The sequence below is a fragment of the Egretta garzetta genome, unplaced genomic scaffold, assembly GCF_000687185.1.
Source record: "Egretta garzetta isolate BGI_Z169 unplaced genomic scaffold, ASM68718v1 scaffold113, whole genome shotgun sequence".
Taxonomy (NCBI): domain Eukaryota; kingdom Metazoa; phylum Chordata; class Aves; order Pelecaniformes; family Ardeidae; genus Egretta; species Egretta garzetta.
The window spans coordinates 1,504,184-1,520,907 of record NW_009259115.1 but is presented as its reverse complement, the minus strand read 5'-3'; the positions used below and the strand labels follow the sequence as shown (position 1 = coordinate 1,520,907).

Here is a 16,724-nt window from a genome sequence, read left to right as displayed (position 1 = left end):
TCCTCCACCCCACCAGCCCAGTCATCAGCAGGGTGACGAGGACAGGCAGCAGGATGAAGGGGCAGAGGATGCCGTTTGGGGGGTCGTGCAGTGCCCGGCCGGAGGGGGAGCAGTTCCTGAAGTACTGCTTGTGGACGGCCACGAAGAACTCGTCCACCAGCCGGTTGGGCCAGTAGCAGTCGAGCCTCTCGGCGATCAGCGCCGTGCAGTTCGTCAGCTCCCCGTAGGTGCTGCAACACAGACAAGGGCACGGGGGTGGCACTGGGGACCAGCACCCAGCTGGGAGTACGCCACCAACCCCACCTCACCCCCAGTATAATATAAAATATTTATATTATGTGTATATGTTATTTGAGCTTGTTATCTGACTGACTTGAATTTTTTTTTAGGGTTGGGATTTGTTTAAGATTGTAGGCAGATAGGTATAAAAACTATACATGTGTGTTTTTTTAATTCCCATCAGGTTTTGCCACTTTGAGCACACTTTAAGTGCTCACCCACCGCCAAAAGCAGGAGTTTTCATTCACAGAAGGAACTGACTAGACACGTACTACTAAAAATTCTCTTAACTGCCTAAAAATAGGGGGGGTTGCATATGCACCACCAGCATGCTTCTGAAGCACATCTCTGCAGTACCCTGCTTTGCAGGGCCGCCACACCACAACCCATCCACCTCTCAATGGCCAGCAAGTCCATTTGTTGAGGTTTCGGGGGTTGTGGGGTTTTTCTTTTTTCCAAATATTTGGAAAAACAAGGAGCAGCCCTGAGCAAGAGGCACCACAGAGAGAGGACAGCCCCTGTGCCGGTCCAGCCAGCCACCCTGTGGAGGGACAGGTATTACCATGGGTTTCAAATCTTACCTGCTTTGAAATTGCCTACGCATAAAAAAAATATGTATCTGTAATCCCCCATCCCAATTGCCCAGAGCTAATGCTAGAGAAGCAGAGCGAACCAAAACCCAGCTAGCCAATTAAAAACCCGCCTGGGGGAAGAAATGTTTTATAAGCAGCTTCCCAGCTGCTTGCCACAGCCTCTCTGCATCTCATCAGCTGGGTTTTTGGGCAGGCGGCGGTTGCCTTGCTGTGCCCATTGGCACATGGCAGCACCAGAGGGAGACCCTGCGGAGTCCGGTGATTAAATTAACGGGGCGCCTGGAGCTACCAAAAGCAACTTCTGTTCAGCATCCCTATGTGCAAAATTACCATTTCCCGGTCATCAACAGCCTCTGCAGATCTCGGGAGGTAAAGCATCTTCAGGAACCAGAGGGAAAGGGTTAACTGAGAAGTGAACAAAAGCTATTTTTAAAACTGAAGGGCTGTATGGCAGCTGGCTTAGCCCTTCCCGGGCTCAGCCCGCGCTTTCGTGCTGACAAATAGCTGCTCCCATCATTACATGTGAAAATGTGCAAGTAACCAAAGCAAAATGTTGTCAGCAAATGAAAGGATAAAGTATAATTACATTTGCACGTGGGCAGCATCCGTATTTCAGTGTCCGGACGGCTCCGTGTGTGCCAGCCGGGGAGAGGATGGGCCCAAGGAGAGGAGCTGAGCGGCTACAGCCCCGCGAGCAGGGCAGGGGGCGAGGAGGCGGCCGTCGGGCTACGACTGTCTGTCCAGGCATGGAAGGAGGTGCCTCCAGCCTGATGGGGGGGGGTCTGCAGCTCTGGCTTAAGATACCCTAAGTCTCTTGTCCCTTTTATTTTCGTGAATGCTGCCTTCATTAAAGCCATCCTGCTCTGGGTGGGATCATGTCCTCGGCAGGAGCAGGGTGGCATCGAGGTCACTGTCACCCACCGGCCCCACACACCCCCAGAGCCCAGCGGGAGCAAGCAGGAGGGGCCTGGAGGGAAAAGGAGTCATTTTCAGCAACAGCTAGAAGTGTAGAAGTGACAACGAGGGCTGCTGAGTGCTTGGCCAGGGGAAAGCAAGTCTGGATGCTCTTCAGGAGATGATTTTCTGCCCTTTCCTTACACAAAGCACTTCTTGACCATGGTAGTTTTACGACCAGCCAACTAAAAGCAAAAAGCCACACTCTCAGCTGTAGCTGAGTGCTTTAATCTCTTCCACTTTATCTCACAAACCCTTGGCTGTCCACAGACACGAGCTGCCAACCTCCGGCCAAGTCCATCCCCACTGGTTGTGCCCGTCCTGAGCTGCTGTGTCTCGTGGGGTTGGGACAACGGTCCTGTGAGACTCCATCCATCTTCTGTCCTCACATGCAGAGCACCAAGGAACATGGCATGGAGGACCTTCTCATTACAGGTGCACTGCCAGCTACTGTAGAGGGATCCATTTGCTGGGCTATGGATAAACGAGACCCATCAGACCCAGGCTGCTGCTAGCGATGCCTTGCCAGAAGGGAATCACAGTTCCCACCAAAGAGCAGCAGCGTTGACACGCAGGGCTGAGCATGCTCTTCCCTGCCACAGCCACGGCAAATGTTCCTCCCATTCCATCTCCAAAGCATCATCTGGTTCTTCCTCCCTCCCCCCCTTCTGAAAAGCAGAGACACACTATTGCATTAGCACCACACTAGCATGGTCCCACTGGGGAATTCAGCCCATGCTGATGGTGAAACCTCTTCGGGGGTTGTTTTGCTGCCTAATACAACTGCCCTGCTCTCCCCTTGCCACCCACCTCCTACCCCACAGCCCAGCCCAGGAGGGTGACGTCCCCCTCCATGCTCAGCCAGGCAAAGCTGAGCCGAGCTCTAGGAGCTGGCAGGGATGACCGTGCTATTTCTGGTGTCTGGAAAGAGGTGTAATCCTCAGTCACAGACTCTCTTTGGAAAGAAGGTAGGGTCAATCTTTTGGCTTTCGGACAACTCTACAGCTCATTTGCAAGCCTCCAACTCCCAAAACACCATCTACTCCAGCTGAGCAAGGGCACAGACCTTCCAAAACAAAGTCTCCTTGCAAGCAGGAGAAAGGCATTGCCAAATCTCAGCCCCTATGATGTTCCACGCTATGGAGGACCACATGCCATGCCCCACTGTGCCGGGGATGCTGCTGGGTTGGGGCGCTGCTGCCGCTGGCTGCAGCCCAGGGAGGGGACACTGCTGCTGCTACAGCTGAAGCAAAATGTGATGCCAGAGAATGGTGCAGCTGCAGAAATAGAGCGGCACGGCATGCTGCTGGTTCTGCTGTGGTGGCCCTGGGTGGGCAGGGGATCAGGCTGTTACCCCCTGCCAGGGCAGGCGGCAGGGGGAAGAGAGGGGCTGGCTGTTTAGGGAGCCCCCGGGGTGCAGTTGGGAGCACCCTGGGGATGATGGTGAGGTCAGAAACCTAAGTTGGCGGCATTGGTGGCACCTGGGGATTGCTATGCCTGGCAAAACACCCAGATGATTTTTTTGGGGGGAGGACCTAAGAGACCTGAACACCAGTGACCCCAACTCAGAATCAAGGCAGAGGTGTACAAAGACCCGCACCCTGCGTCCTCTCCTCCCTCGCCCCACAGAGCAGGGGCTGGCTGCCCTCTAAAACCAGCTGAGCGGGGCCACATGGCCGTTACTGAAAGCAGGGGGATGAGCCACAGGGCAGATCCCTGGCTGGGCTCCCAACAAGCTCCGTGATGGCTCCGTTCGCTCAGGGAGGTAGAGAAGCCACCGGACCACGGACCCTCACCGTGGCATGTCCCCACGGCTTTGCAGAGTGGCCAGAGGATCTAAGGATGTGACATCTAAAGATGCTTGTTCCCGACTTCCCAACTTACCTCGGAGCAAGAAGTAACCAAAGGAGTGGGTGTTTGTAACGCTGTTTGCCAGGGGCGATGAATGGCTGACACAGCCCGAAGCTGTTGTGCTATTTGTAACAGCCCAAAGCCAGGCTGCAAAACCTGGCCGGCAATGGAGGAGTTAGTGAAGATGACATTTGGAATTAGAGGATATGACAGAAGCCTTTCCATCGGGCACCTTTGCTCCCATGGGAAGGTATTTAAAAATCTCTCCTTGTCTCTTGCCAGCACTGTCCAGTTGTATGTGCAGAAAAAATCCTGGCCAGGGCAGTCGGGCTGGTCCTGCTTCCCCCAACCCCGAGGAGAGCTCAGCAGCTTCAAGAAGAAGTGTCCCCAAGTCATGTGCCCTTTTCCTAACTCAACTTGGGCTTCTCTGGGATCTCTCCCAGTGCCAAAAATCACCCACAGCCCAGCAAGGGCTCCCCTGGGAACAGGAGCTCTCGGGGGCTCGCCTATGCTTTGGGATGGAGGGGATGCCTGCAGCTGGAGGAGCACTGCGCGTGGAGGGCGTCCCTAGCTCCCCATGATGGTCAGTGTGTCCCTAGAGAACACTGGACATGGCAGGGAGAGGGAAAGGAGAAGTGGTCTGCACCCACACCACCTCCTTCTCCTGCCCCCCCCCCCAGTTTTGCCTTAAATACCAGCACCTTAACTTAAAATAATTTAAAATGCCTTAAAAGACTAGCTTTAATTACTTAAAAAAATATAAAAACATTGCGACTATTGAGCTGATGTAGGACAGCCCCAAGAACAGGTCAGGTTTTCCCAAGCCATCCGACCTCCACAGGCTGTGGGCAGGGAGACAGGCAGCCTGCCCTGGAAAGTAACTGCTCTAAGTATTTTTTTTCCCTACCCAATATGAACTGCAATTAAAACTGTTTTCCCCATCACCATGGAAACAGTTTGGGTTTAAAGGATGCTGTGGCAGGAGGAGGCCAAGCAGCACGGGGACCACGTGGGGACCAGAGCCTGCGGGCAGGACAGGGACAGGGCTGGGCCCCTGGCGGGAAGCAATCGAGGACTGATTTATGGCTTGACGGGATCCGAATGCTTACACTGCTGTAAATCCTAAGCAATGCCTCTGGTTTTTTACCACTGCAACCGAGACTGGAATTTGATCTGCCATTTATTCCTTGCCAGCGCCTCGGCATGGAGGATGTTACACTACAGATACTGGTCAGTGTATGGCAGGATCACCAGCTCTCCTTTGTGGCTTCCCAAATCCCTTGCCTCAGAAGGAAAGAAAAAAAAAAAGAATACCACAAGGCTTTCCTTTTGCTTTGTAAATTAAAAGAAAAAATTGATGGTAAAGGGGAATCCAAAAGGGACCTGGCAAGCCGAAGATAAATAAGCAGATGATGAGATAATAACGTAACAGATCAGCCTGTTGTCTGTAAGATAATGGATAAATAGCCTGAAGATGCCCTGTGAGTGTATTCACAGCCGGGAGAGCAGCCCCGCAGCGGGACAGGAGCGGGGCAGGGGACCGGGTGTGCCGGGAGCTGGCAGCCTCGGCGCATTTCTGGACCCGGCTGCAGCGGTCGGATCGGCAGATGAAACACCACGCCGGTGAGCTCCTTCCCCACAGGATGCCCACAGCAATGGGAAAGCATTCCCTGGAGATCTTTAGGCACGCCACGATACAGATATATTTGGGATGGAGGCGCCTGGCTCGGCTGGAGTGACACCCGCAGCTGCGGCACTGCTCAGCGCAGGGAGCATCCTCATCCTCCTGTCCTGCTCGCTGCTGCCCGGGGCACCGATGCTGTGAAAAAACCACCTTGCCAAGCTGTCCCCCTGCCGCAGCCCACTGGGGAGCTAAAACCATGCAGAAAAAATATCTACAAGTCATCAGCTCCTGCTGATGCATTCGTGGGTGAGCAGCCAGCAGCCTCACCCCTCCAGCAGCTCCGGCTCTGCCAGCAGTGCTCCGCCTCCCCAAAATAACTGTCCCAGGGGAGACCACAGCTAATCCCCCAGCTCAGTCACTGCACCGATGAATCTGGACGTGGAATCAAAATAGCCAAGCTGATCTTTGGGATAACTGGTCACACACAGCTGAGCTGCTGGTCAAAGCAGCTCGGCCACCACCACGAAGCAGAGGGACCGCAGCACAGCTCCATCTTTAAATAATGGGGTGGCTGCAAGCCCTGGAAAACAAAACACCAGGGCGCTTGGTCTAAATTGCTCTCAGGCCAGGGATCCATGGGGCAGCGCCATGGAGGGGCTGGAGACACCAGCTTGCAGCACACAAGCAGGAGACACCAGCTTGCAGCACACAAGCGGGTAGGTGGGCAGCTGACCCAGCAGGCACCGGCACGCATGGCTCCAGCAGGAGCATCCGAGCCCACACTGGATCGCTTGTCCTTTGGGGAGGAAGAGAGGGAAAGAAACCAGATGACCCAAGGGAAAACACCTCTCAGAGCAGTCCTTCTCCCTTCCCAGGAGACAGTGTTCACGGCCAACTTCTGGAACTAACGATTTTATTAAAAACAACCTGGCATCCCATTCCGGAAGCGTGTAACAGATCACACAAGTTCCCTTGCCACACAATTTTGCGTATCAAAAAATGTCAAGTTTCCCCAAATAAGCATGGCTAGGAAAGCCACCGTAGCTCAACGGTGTTGGACTAACCTTCTCAGAGAGTTGGTGCTTGTTCACATGGTCCAAGCCCAACCTCAGCAAACACTCCTGGCCCAGACAGACCCCTCTGTTGCATCTGAATGCAGCAGCACCAGCGGTGCAAGAGCTTGGTTAATACATCTGAGGGTAAGATGGGAGGATAATCGGCAGCCTATAAATAGGACTAATAAACCACAATTACAAACTCTGCTGAGACCATTTATCCAGATGTTCCCATCGTGTCATTCTCAATTGAGCAGGAAATGATGGGCCTAATGGGCATTTCTCCGCCAAATGCCGCATACAAGAAATCACAGCTCCAAAACCGATGCTGCTGCTGGTACAGGACCTGTAGAGGCAAAAACTTCAAATATTTCTCATTCTTGTTTTGGACAGGTTTCAAGCATCAAAATTCCTCAGTTTGGGGAAAGATATGGAGAGGAGACGAGGCTCTAGGCAGATGTTTTATTTCCATTTCTTTGTCTCATGCCTGGTGGATGTCAAGTCCTTCCCCCTAAAGCTGGAGGGGCGACCAGCCAGCCTATGCTAACAGTACTTTTTCTCCTAAAAGGGGATGGTGAGTCCTACGCACACCCAGGGATTGGGGTGTCCAGCGAGGTCGAGGTGATCACCTGAAACCCATATCCTTGCAGAGCAGCTTATTTAGAGCAGTAGCTGAGCTATTTCTACCTGATTTTCCCAGTGTCCTGAGGGCACAGGAGGATCAGAGGTATGTCGTCTCTTAAATAACTTGAGCCTTGTGTTTGCACGGCGCAAATGGACACACGCAATCAAACTGAACACTGCAAGTTTATCAACATTTCCTCCAAGTGCCTCAAGGATAACTAGTTTAGTAGATACTATTTAGAAGAAAAACAGGATGTTGGAGGTAAAGAACAAGCTCCTCTGTAATAGCTTCAACAAAGGTCTGGAGGAGGAGATGGATTGCATCTCATCAAGCTTGCAGATAGGTAGGACCAAACCAGGGCCAAAAGCAAAGTCCTGCCCCTGGGACACACTCAGCCCCTGCCCGGGGACAGCCCAGGCTGGGGACAGCTCTGCTGGGATGGCCCCAGGGGTGGGAGCTCATCCCCAGCGCAGCCGGGAGACCCAAGGGAGGTGGTTATCCCCTTCTCCTGCCACTCACCACACCTCGCCCACATCTGGATGCTGCCTCCAAAGGTGTCAACAGAGGGAGACGGGTCCTGTGGAGACCCCCACAGCGGCCGGGGGCTGGAGCAACAGCAGCAGCCCTGGATATTTTTGAGGACCAGATGAGGTTTCTCAGAACCAGAAAACCTCCCACAGTCTTTCCGCTCTCTTTTCTTCCCCTCTATTATGTCACCAATAAAGGGGAAGGAAAACCCAAGCTGTCCTTTTCGAAAGACATGTATATATACGTATATATACATGTATATATGTATGTTTACATACACGCATATATATAGATTTCAACTTGGCACAGAAAAAAGGGGCATGAAGCCAGAAATCAACCAAAATCTTACAAAACCTCTAATTTTTGTGCCGAACACTCATGGCATATGGCAACATCTGCTCACCATTTCCAACTGACCTCAATCCCCGCCTTGTGTCGCAAGAGCTCATTTTTGTCCGCCGCTTTGTTTTCCTGGAGAAAGGCCACAGCACAACAACGCTGGACAATGCAGAAAGCCAGCTCAGAGTGGAGAATGGGTATTTATTTTCTCTTTTTAGGCCCTCATGCCAATACATGGACACCTCTGACCTGTCTTTGCAACTTTAATCAAAGTCATCTCACTAGGAGAATGATTTACACCATGGCGGTACTGAAAAATTCAGCTCTGCTGATTATAAATAGGAAAGAGCTAAACCTAAAGAAAGCGTTGTTCAGGTGGTTTGCAATTAAAAAAAAAAAAAAAAAGAAAAACAGAAGAAATGCCCAAAAAGCCCCATGGAGCAGCAGGTTCCTGATATGCAATGCCCATACTCTCCCAGATGCTGCTGCATTAAGTAGGGTTCCCTTATCACCCTCATTATCCCTCCGAAGGATGCCGCCGAGCGCTCCACCAGGCAAGCAGACCACATCTCTAGTTCTCCTAAGTCATAAATCACCGCTAATTCTCTGACACTGATTGCAAACAGGAGGCTTAGCAGAAGACTGCCATGCTGTACCATGATGGCCTCTCCCTCTAGTTGCTAAGAAAAACCAAGATGCAACTTTTGGAAGTAGCGGGCAAGCCAGCAGCTCCGGTGGGACAGCCTGGGATTTTCTTACAGGGTCTGAGAGCATCTCAGTGGACTGTGGTGTTTTCAAGCTGAGTTAGGGCGTTTTGGGCTGCCTGCAGAATCCGAGTGCTGAGAAAAAAGAAAAATCTCATGGAAAATATGTCCATCAAGCAGTGAAGTCACCAGAAGTGGTAATGGAGCCATGACGGGGATCCCAAACTACTGCCTTAATAACACATTAATACCCAGAGCGTAGCAGACAGTGAGAAAAGTGGTCTTCTCCTGTTGAAGCTCTGCCACTGGGGTGTGTGGTTTCTTCATACATTCATAACTGTACTGAGCAAGACCGCTGTCCTGATTTCCAAACACTGCTTAGGCTTGGCTCCTTGAAAGCCAATTCAATCACAGAATGGTTGGGGTTGGAGAGGACCTCTGGAGGTCCACCTCACCTTGTCCAAACGTCCCTGCTCAAGCAGGGCCACATAGAACTGGTTGCTCATGACTGTGTCCAGATGGCTTTTGAATATCTCCAAGGATGGAGACTCCACAACCTCCCTGGGAGACCTGTGCTTGGTCACCCTCACAGTGAAAAAGTGCTTCCTAATGTTCAGAGGGAACCTCTCACGCTTCATTTTGTGCCCATTGCCTCTGCTCCTGTCACTGGGCACCACTGAAAAGAGTCTGGCTCCTTCCTCTTTGCATCCTCCCTTCAGATATTTATATACCTTATTAAGATCCCCCTGAGCCTTCTCTTCTCCAGGCTGAACAGTCCCAGCTCTCCCAGCCTTTCCTCATAGGAGAGATGCTCCAGACCCTTCATCATCTTCATGGCCTTTTGTTGGACTCTCTCCAGTATGTCCACACCTCTCTCACACTGGGGAGCCCAGAACTGGACCTAGGACTCCAGGGGTGGCCTCACCAGTGCTGAGTAGAGGGGAAGGATCACCTCCCTCGACCTGCTGGAAACAATCCTCCCAGTGCAGCCCCGGACACCATTCATCCTCCTTGCTGCAAGGGCAATTGTTGGCTCATCCTCAACCTGGCACCCACCAGGACCCCAGGTCCTTTTCTGCCAAGCTTCTTTCCAGCTGGACGGTCCCCAGCACCTCCTGGTGCCTGGGGCCATTCCTCCCTAGGTGCAGGACTTTGCACTTCTCCTTGTTGAACTTCATGAGGTTCCCGTCAGCCCATTTCTCCAGCCTGTCAAGGTCTCTCTGGACAGCAGCACGACCCTCTGGTGTGTCACCCACTCCACCTAGTCTGGTGTCACCTGCAAACTTGCTGAGGGTACACTCTGCCCCATCACCCAGATCATTAATGAAGAGGTTAAGCAGGACTGGATCCAGCGTTGACCCCTGGGGTACACCGCTGGTTGCTGGCCTCCAACTGGACTTTGTCCAGTGATCACCACCCTCTGGGCCTGGCCATTCAGCCAGTTTTCAACCCACCTCACTGTCTGCTCATCCAGCCCACACTTCATCAAATTGTCTGGGAGGATCTTATGGGAGATGGTGTCAAAAGCCTTGCTGAGGTCCAGGGAGACAAAATCCACTGCTCTGCCCTCCAAGCCCACCTTGTGGCCCCTCCACAAGGGACTGGGACAGGGAAGCCCCTTCAGCTGGACCCAGCAGGCAGCCAGAGCAGCATCAGCACTTGCAAAGTCGAGTGAAATGGCACATTTGTTCCCCGCCATGAAATAAAACCCACCACTCCCTTCCTTACACCCCAAAATCAAAGACGGGTGCAGGCAGTCCCAGGATGCCAGCAAGGGAGGGGCGAGCAGAGGGACCCCACTTACCCCACCGTCTCATCCCAGTCACACCAGAGCCGCTGCCCGATGCCCTCCATGCTGAGCTGGAACTGCTTCAGGCAGTAGTGCCGGATCATCCAGCCGTAGTCCGCCTCCTGGCACGCCGTCGCCGCGATGAAGTGATGGGCTGGAAGACAGGCAAGGGGCAAGCGGGGTTAGGCTCTGCCGCAGCGGGTCGTGGCCCAACTAGAGCCCCTAGCCCCGCACCGCACGCTCCCCTCGCAGCCTTCCACGCAGAGGGCATCTGCCAAAGCAGAGCTGGACATCAAAGCAACCCCACTCTCAACCAGCTTCTTCAAAACCTCCTTCTCGGGACTGTGTTTCCCTCTTCACACCCCTCTGATCCCGTAGCAGCATCCTCTGTCACCCTCCCAAGCACCCAACGCAAGATAAATCAATTATTCAAAATATGCCAGGTAAGTCATAAATAAGTAAGGACGCAGATTTATTCTCTGCTGATCACTTGACATGTCTTTGGACTTTAAATTCCCAGGCTTTTGGCTTACAAAAAGAATAAGGGTGTGGGGGAATTTGGGGAATAACACCACGGCTCCTAGCCAGATCCATGCTGCTGCTGAGCAAAGGACCCCTTAAAAATTACCTGCACGGTGCCACGCTTGGAAACAAATATCCATCTCCAATGCAGCGCAGGGACAAGCGTGGTGAAATTCACCTCTGGCTGCACGGCGCTGATCTAATCCACCTCTGGGCATGCGTCCCTGCTGGACGGTGCCTTCTGGTTTGGGACCAGAGAGGAAGAGATGCTGCTTACTTCCCTACAAGTTTGTGCACAGTTAGTGCAGTGTTACTAGCGAGTGGAAAGGAAAAAAGGAATGCTACAAAGGGAAGAGGGAGCAGGCTTGAAGGAAAAAAAAAACCTTCGGAGGAATGATTTACTAAGCCTGGCTATAAATAACACCTTTCCCTTGGTCCCAAAGTGCCTGCTAGTGCCTTTGCAGCTCCTGGAGTACATTGCAGGCAGGCATCGCATACCAGCTCTATTTTTTGCTACGCGTGAATAACTCTGTGCAAAAGCATGGGGCTTTATTTTTATTTTTACCTTATTTTTTAACAAAACAGAGTTTAGCTACTTAGCGGTCTGCATATGAAAGCCACGGGACATGACCAGCAGCTCCTGCCAGGGGGATGCCCGCACTGAGCGGTCCCTCTGCAGCCCCCAAATCCTCGGAGCATTTATGTACCAGCACCCTATGGCAGTGGGTGGGAACTCAGGACCCACTGTGGGATTTGGGTGGTGAGGGGCCCCCCCGACCCTTGGGCGAGGTTTCTGGATGGCTGCAGGGCTCCCACGCTGCCTCCCACCACGGCAGATGCTTTGGTGCAGCTCAAGATGTGAGTTATCAAGCCAAGGGAAGGGAGTTAAGGAGCATTCAACTCTCACCATTGCAATAATAAAATTGAGTTTATGATAAGCTAAAGCCCTCCCCAACTGATACCACCCACAGGCTCACCCTTCAGCACCTGCGCAACACGACCTCAGCCAGAGACAAGCCCTGCTCTGGAATGGGAAGGTTTGGGATGCTGAAGCAACGTGCCAAGCGAGGAAGAGGAGGAGGAGCAGGAAGGAAGGTGCAATAATTTTACATGAGAGTTGGACTGCAAATCTCAGTCCAGGCAGGCTCAAGGACGATTGCTGGCTGGGAGGCTTTTCTCCCCCTCCCACCCCTTCAGATCTAGATTAATCAAGTGAATAAGTGACATGGCTGAGCGAGCACCAGCATCCAAGGGAGGTTCAGGTGCCACCCCAAGGGGTCCCCCCCTCAGTGAAGACCACATACCAGACTGCGAAGGACAAGCGCCCTGCAAACATCGTGCCCGTCACGTGGCCGGACAAACAGCTTGCAGAGAAAACGCCACCAGCAAAGGCATCAAGTGCGGAGCCAGACTGAGCAGCCTAAGGGGAGAAAGGAGAGCAGGGGAGGCGAACAGATCAGGGACATGGTTTAGTGGTGGGATGGCAGGGTTAGGTTAACAGTTGGACTTGATGATCTTAAAGGTCTTTTCCAACCTAAATGATTCTATCATTTCTATGAAGAAGTGGCCAGGCAAGCAGCCAAGGGGACTGAGGAGCAAAGGAGGAAATGGAGCCAGGCAGAAATGAGTGAGACACGCGAAGCACGGAGAGAAATTGAGGAAGACAAAGAAATTAAGAAATTCAACAGCGATACAGCACAAGAATAAAGAAAAGCAGAAGTTAACCGAGCATGGCCAGGCTGCCCTTCGCCTGGCTTCGCTCCTCCCCACTCCCGATTAGCACGGATGAACCTAGACCCAAGTCAGCATTTATACCACAAAACCAACGATCCTTAGAGATGGCCAAACACTTCCTGACGACCATGCAGCTGCTCCTGCAGAACAGACCTAGAGAAAAACACCTTAACAGGCAGCTTCACCTTGGGTGGAGAGAGGAGAAACACTAAATAAACCATGAGGATGAAGCAACTGAGAACTGCAAACTGGCTGCAACGTTTTCTCGAGCAGCTGCAAGCCACATATATCTGGTAGTCAGTGTATATCTGGTAGTCAGCATGAAAATGAGCCCTATTATTAAAAGAAAAAAAACAACCCAAAACAAGTGAAAACAAAAACCCAGGGAGCTTTAAGCACTTGCCAATCAAAGCAGCTCAAAAGATACTGCTGGCTTGGACATGGCCATGGGCTGAGAACAATCGTGGGCAGCCAGGAGCAAGCCAGCACATGGGCTTCATCATCCCCAAAAGCGTGACTCGTATGCTTGCTCTTGTTCCTGCCTCCTGTCTCAGTTCGAAGGTCCTTCGCAGGCACGGCACCACCTTTCTTTTCTCCTCAGCAGTTCTTCCCAATGTTCCCCAGGAGCTCTGCCTTCCCCATGAGGACTTGTCTTCTGCAGTGATGAACATTGCAGATGCTGACAGCAACAGGCTTGGCTTGGTACCTCCAAGGAGTGGTGCAGAGACTGTGGTCCTGGAAGACACGTCTCCCACCACGTCTCCCATACCTACACATGGAGTCTGTCTGCAAATCCTTTTCCCCAGGGGACTGGGGAGACCAGACCCATCAGCCAGCGACTGAGACGTTTCACAAGGACATTTGATTTTTAACATTGTGAAGGATTCTTTTGTTTTATGCATCAGAGGCAAAGAACATGCAAGAGGAGAAGGCTCAACAGAGCCCATTGTGTAAATGCTGCGAGGATGGAGCTGGGCACAGCGAGGCCAAAAAACTCTTTTGTTTTCAGCTGGCTGGGGGAGAATTGGCTTTAGCTTTAAATGCACATTTTAAGGTCAAAGTGAGGAGAAGCTCCTGACACGTTTCCACATGGTTCCCACCTAAACCCATGGGTATCTCCCTGCTGCTTCCCAGATTTCCCCCAAACCCACGTTTATCGACATGTCAGGCCGGGACGGGCTCAGAGTTTGTAACAACAGGGGAAGAAAAGCAGCGGGGGGGGGCAGATTTTTGTATCTCCTGGCTCTCATTCCAGAAGGTTTTCCTTCTCCCGTCAGCCCTGCTGACAGTGGCGGCGCGAAGTCAGCTGCAGTGAGCTGTAAATAACAGAGCTCCGGAGCGGTCACGTCTCTGTACTTAGCAGCATCCATTTGTGAAGGCTATAAGGAGCTGCTGAATAAATGAGCTCCAAAACCCAGCTATTACCGAGGCTGAGCTGCCTCCAAGAGCTCCCTTCTTGCATGCCCCTGGTGCTCCCACTCCCTTGAGAAAAATGGCATTGGGAGCTGCAGGAATCCAGTGGTCCCTTGGGAACATCCCAGCGGAGCCATGTGGTACCTCCAAAGCCCCACTTGGTCTTTAGGTGCTGCCTAGACACGGAGCTGGGGGTTATCTCCATCTTCCCATGTTCCCCCAGCCTGTGTATCCATACAGGTGATACCACTGCAAGCCGTCCAAAATTCATCCTTGCCTGTGTGCGCACTGCCTTCTGCATGCAAACACATCTTCCGCTGGAAAGCAGCACCATCCGATGTGGTGTTTACCTCGGTGCAAGGACCTGTGCGACTGTTGATGAACGCCCTTCCCTGCCGAGAGGAGCACTGATTGCCTGTTAAAAGAGGTAACTTTAAGGGTCCTTAATTTGCCTCCTCACAGGGAACATCCGGAGGGTGGTGGTGAGGAAGTGATTGGAGGGAAGGCTTTTTCAGGCATCCCAGGTCCTCTTGATTGCCCCGGGATTGATGTCCTGGAGAGTCCCAGCAAACATCTACCAGGATTCAGCTTACTGAGGGTTAGCTGCAAAAACCCCAAGTCACTCAAGTATTTCAGCAGAAAAACAGTTTGCTCACTCTGAATTGTTACAAAAGTTTTGGGAAAATAACTGGACTTTCTTCCGCTGCACTTCTTAGAGCTGGAGTCTGGGCCAAGAGCTCTGGGGTCACAGCTCCAGAAAACAACTTGGTGGACACCACCTCCTCCTCCTTCTCCTCCTGCCACCACTGCAGAGCCTGCACGCTTGCCATCGTGATGGTTCATCAGCCCTGAGCTTTCTCTGCAAGAGAAGTTCTGCATTTCACATCACAGTCCCCTCTGAGGAATTCTTTGGTCTCTGGCTATTTCTTTCTCAGTTTACTGGGACTTCCTGGGCTCATCTTGCTTGGACATGCAGCCAACCCCAGGGGAAGGCGGAGGCAGGGAGAACCGCGGAGCCTGAGAACAGATGAGCGTTTCAGGCTGACATGGCACAGGAGGCCAAAGCAATGATAGCGCAGACAGACCCAGTTCCCAGGCATCACGATGGAGCCTGCTGACATTTTGCAAGCCCTGCCACCACAGCCCTCTGCCATTCGACTTCTGGATGCTGCCCACGATGCCTGAGCACTGGGAATATATGGAGAGTTTGGGGCAGCAAGTGCCAAGTGAGGCAGTCTCATTTTTGGGGAGATCCCACCAAGGTGGACTCACATGCCATGTCCTTCTGGGCCATTGGCCATGTGGCTCCTGCAGATGAAGGCTCCTTGCCCAGTGCCTGGACTGTACCCCCCATTTGCAGTCTCATCCAAGAAGGAAGCCCTTGATGGAGGCTCTTATATAGGATGGGAAGTGGAGACACCCTAATTTGTGAACCCTTTCACTGGCACCCACTGGATGTTGTTGGAGGGGCTGCCAGACCGTCCCAGCACAGCTGTAGCTCACTGCTATTCAGCAAACGGGGGAGCTTGACTCCCCCAAGTCCATGACACCCCTTGATGGTGCTGGATGAGGGATGAAATGATTTGACTACGTGTGCAGATCAGTCACCAGACCATCCTGGCTATGGCTGGACCAGCAGGTTTTTTTTGGTGGAAACCATCCAGGGCTTCATAGAAACGAGCAGAAAATAGCCAGTCATTCATCTAAAAGCTTAAAGGTCTCATTAAACCCCAAAAGGTCGCAGATAACTGCAAGGTGACGCTCACAGCAGGGCTGGCAATGAACAAGCCACATGTAGCTAAACCCGAGCATCAGCAAAGCTCTGGGCTCGAAGAGCAAACATCCCGATAGCTTCTCCTGGGCTTCTCCTAAATGCTGTGACCCTTCCTGTGAAATGATTCACTCTCTCAACAAGCCCGAGATGAAACCAGTCTGTTTTCCCCTTCTTTTCGGTGAGGTTGTATGCTCTGCTTTATTGAGAACAAGCCTCGTGGTTTGGACCCAGCTGCAAAATAAAGCCCAAGAAGAGCTGGAAATCTGGAGCTCATTTGCTGAGTGTGCTTTGAGCCCCAACTTTGCCATGTCCCCATCCAGCAGGATGAATCCTGCCCTGGCAGGTACGAACCTGTGAGATCAAACCAGGTAAAGCCCAGCCGGACAGACGTGCTACACGCTGCCAAGCCAGGTACTCACCCGCTAGGAACGATGCTGGGAAGGAGAAGGTTCGCTTGTGGCTAAACCCAAACCTGATTTTGTCCCACTCTCTCGTGGCCAACATCCCCCAACCACCTTGGACTCACAGCCGCCCCTGCTGGGCCACTCACCCTGGTGACAAAAACCTCCAAGGGGGGATCACAGTCCCATGTCCCTGCTGGAGGTACCACACGGCTCCAGGAGAGCAGGTTTTGAGTGGGGGCGTTTTGCAGGCACAGCCCTGGGAAGCCTTGAAAGCTGCTCTGTGCGCAGGGAAGCACACGCTCATTAGTCTCAGGCTGCCTCATTTTGCTTTTCAACCCTTCCCTTTGTGTTGGGACCCACATTTACAAACAGACCAGCTGAGCCGATCCTCACCAAGTGCATTTCTCAGCAACTTCGCTTTCACTCAGCAGAGCCACCATGTCTGCTGCTAATTAGTAATTCAATATATTAAGCTCCAGTTTTCATCCTAAGCCCAGTTAAACATCTGGTACCCCACCAACGGGGCTTGGGCACCC

At 52.4% G+C, this 16,724-nt stretch overlaps 1 protein-coding gene across 1 annotated transcript; it reads right to left on the bottom strand.

Annotated features, from left to right (window-relative positions):
* Positions 1–4: 4 nt before the first annotated feature.
* On the bottom strand, positions 5–16,288 carry RAMP1 (receptor activity modifying protein 1; the record flags this gene model as incomplete). Its single annotated transcript, XM_009635491.2, has 3 exons — positions 16,204–16,288; positions 10,357–10,495; positions 5–230 (listed from the first exon to the last, which is right to left on the bottom strand). Coding segments are annotated over exons 1-3 (450 nt in total), but the record flags the coding sequence as incomplete, so codon positions are not given.
* Between the last annotated feature and the right edge of the window lie 436 nt (positions 16,289–16,724).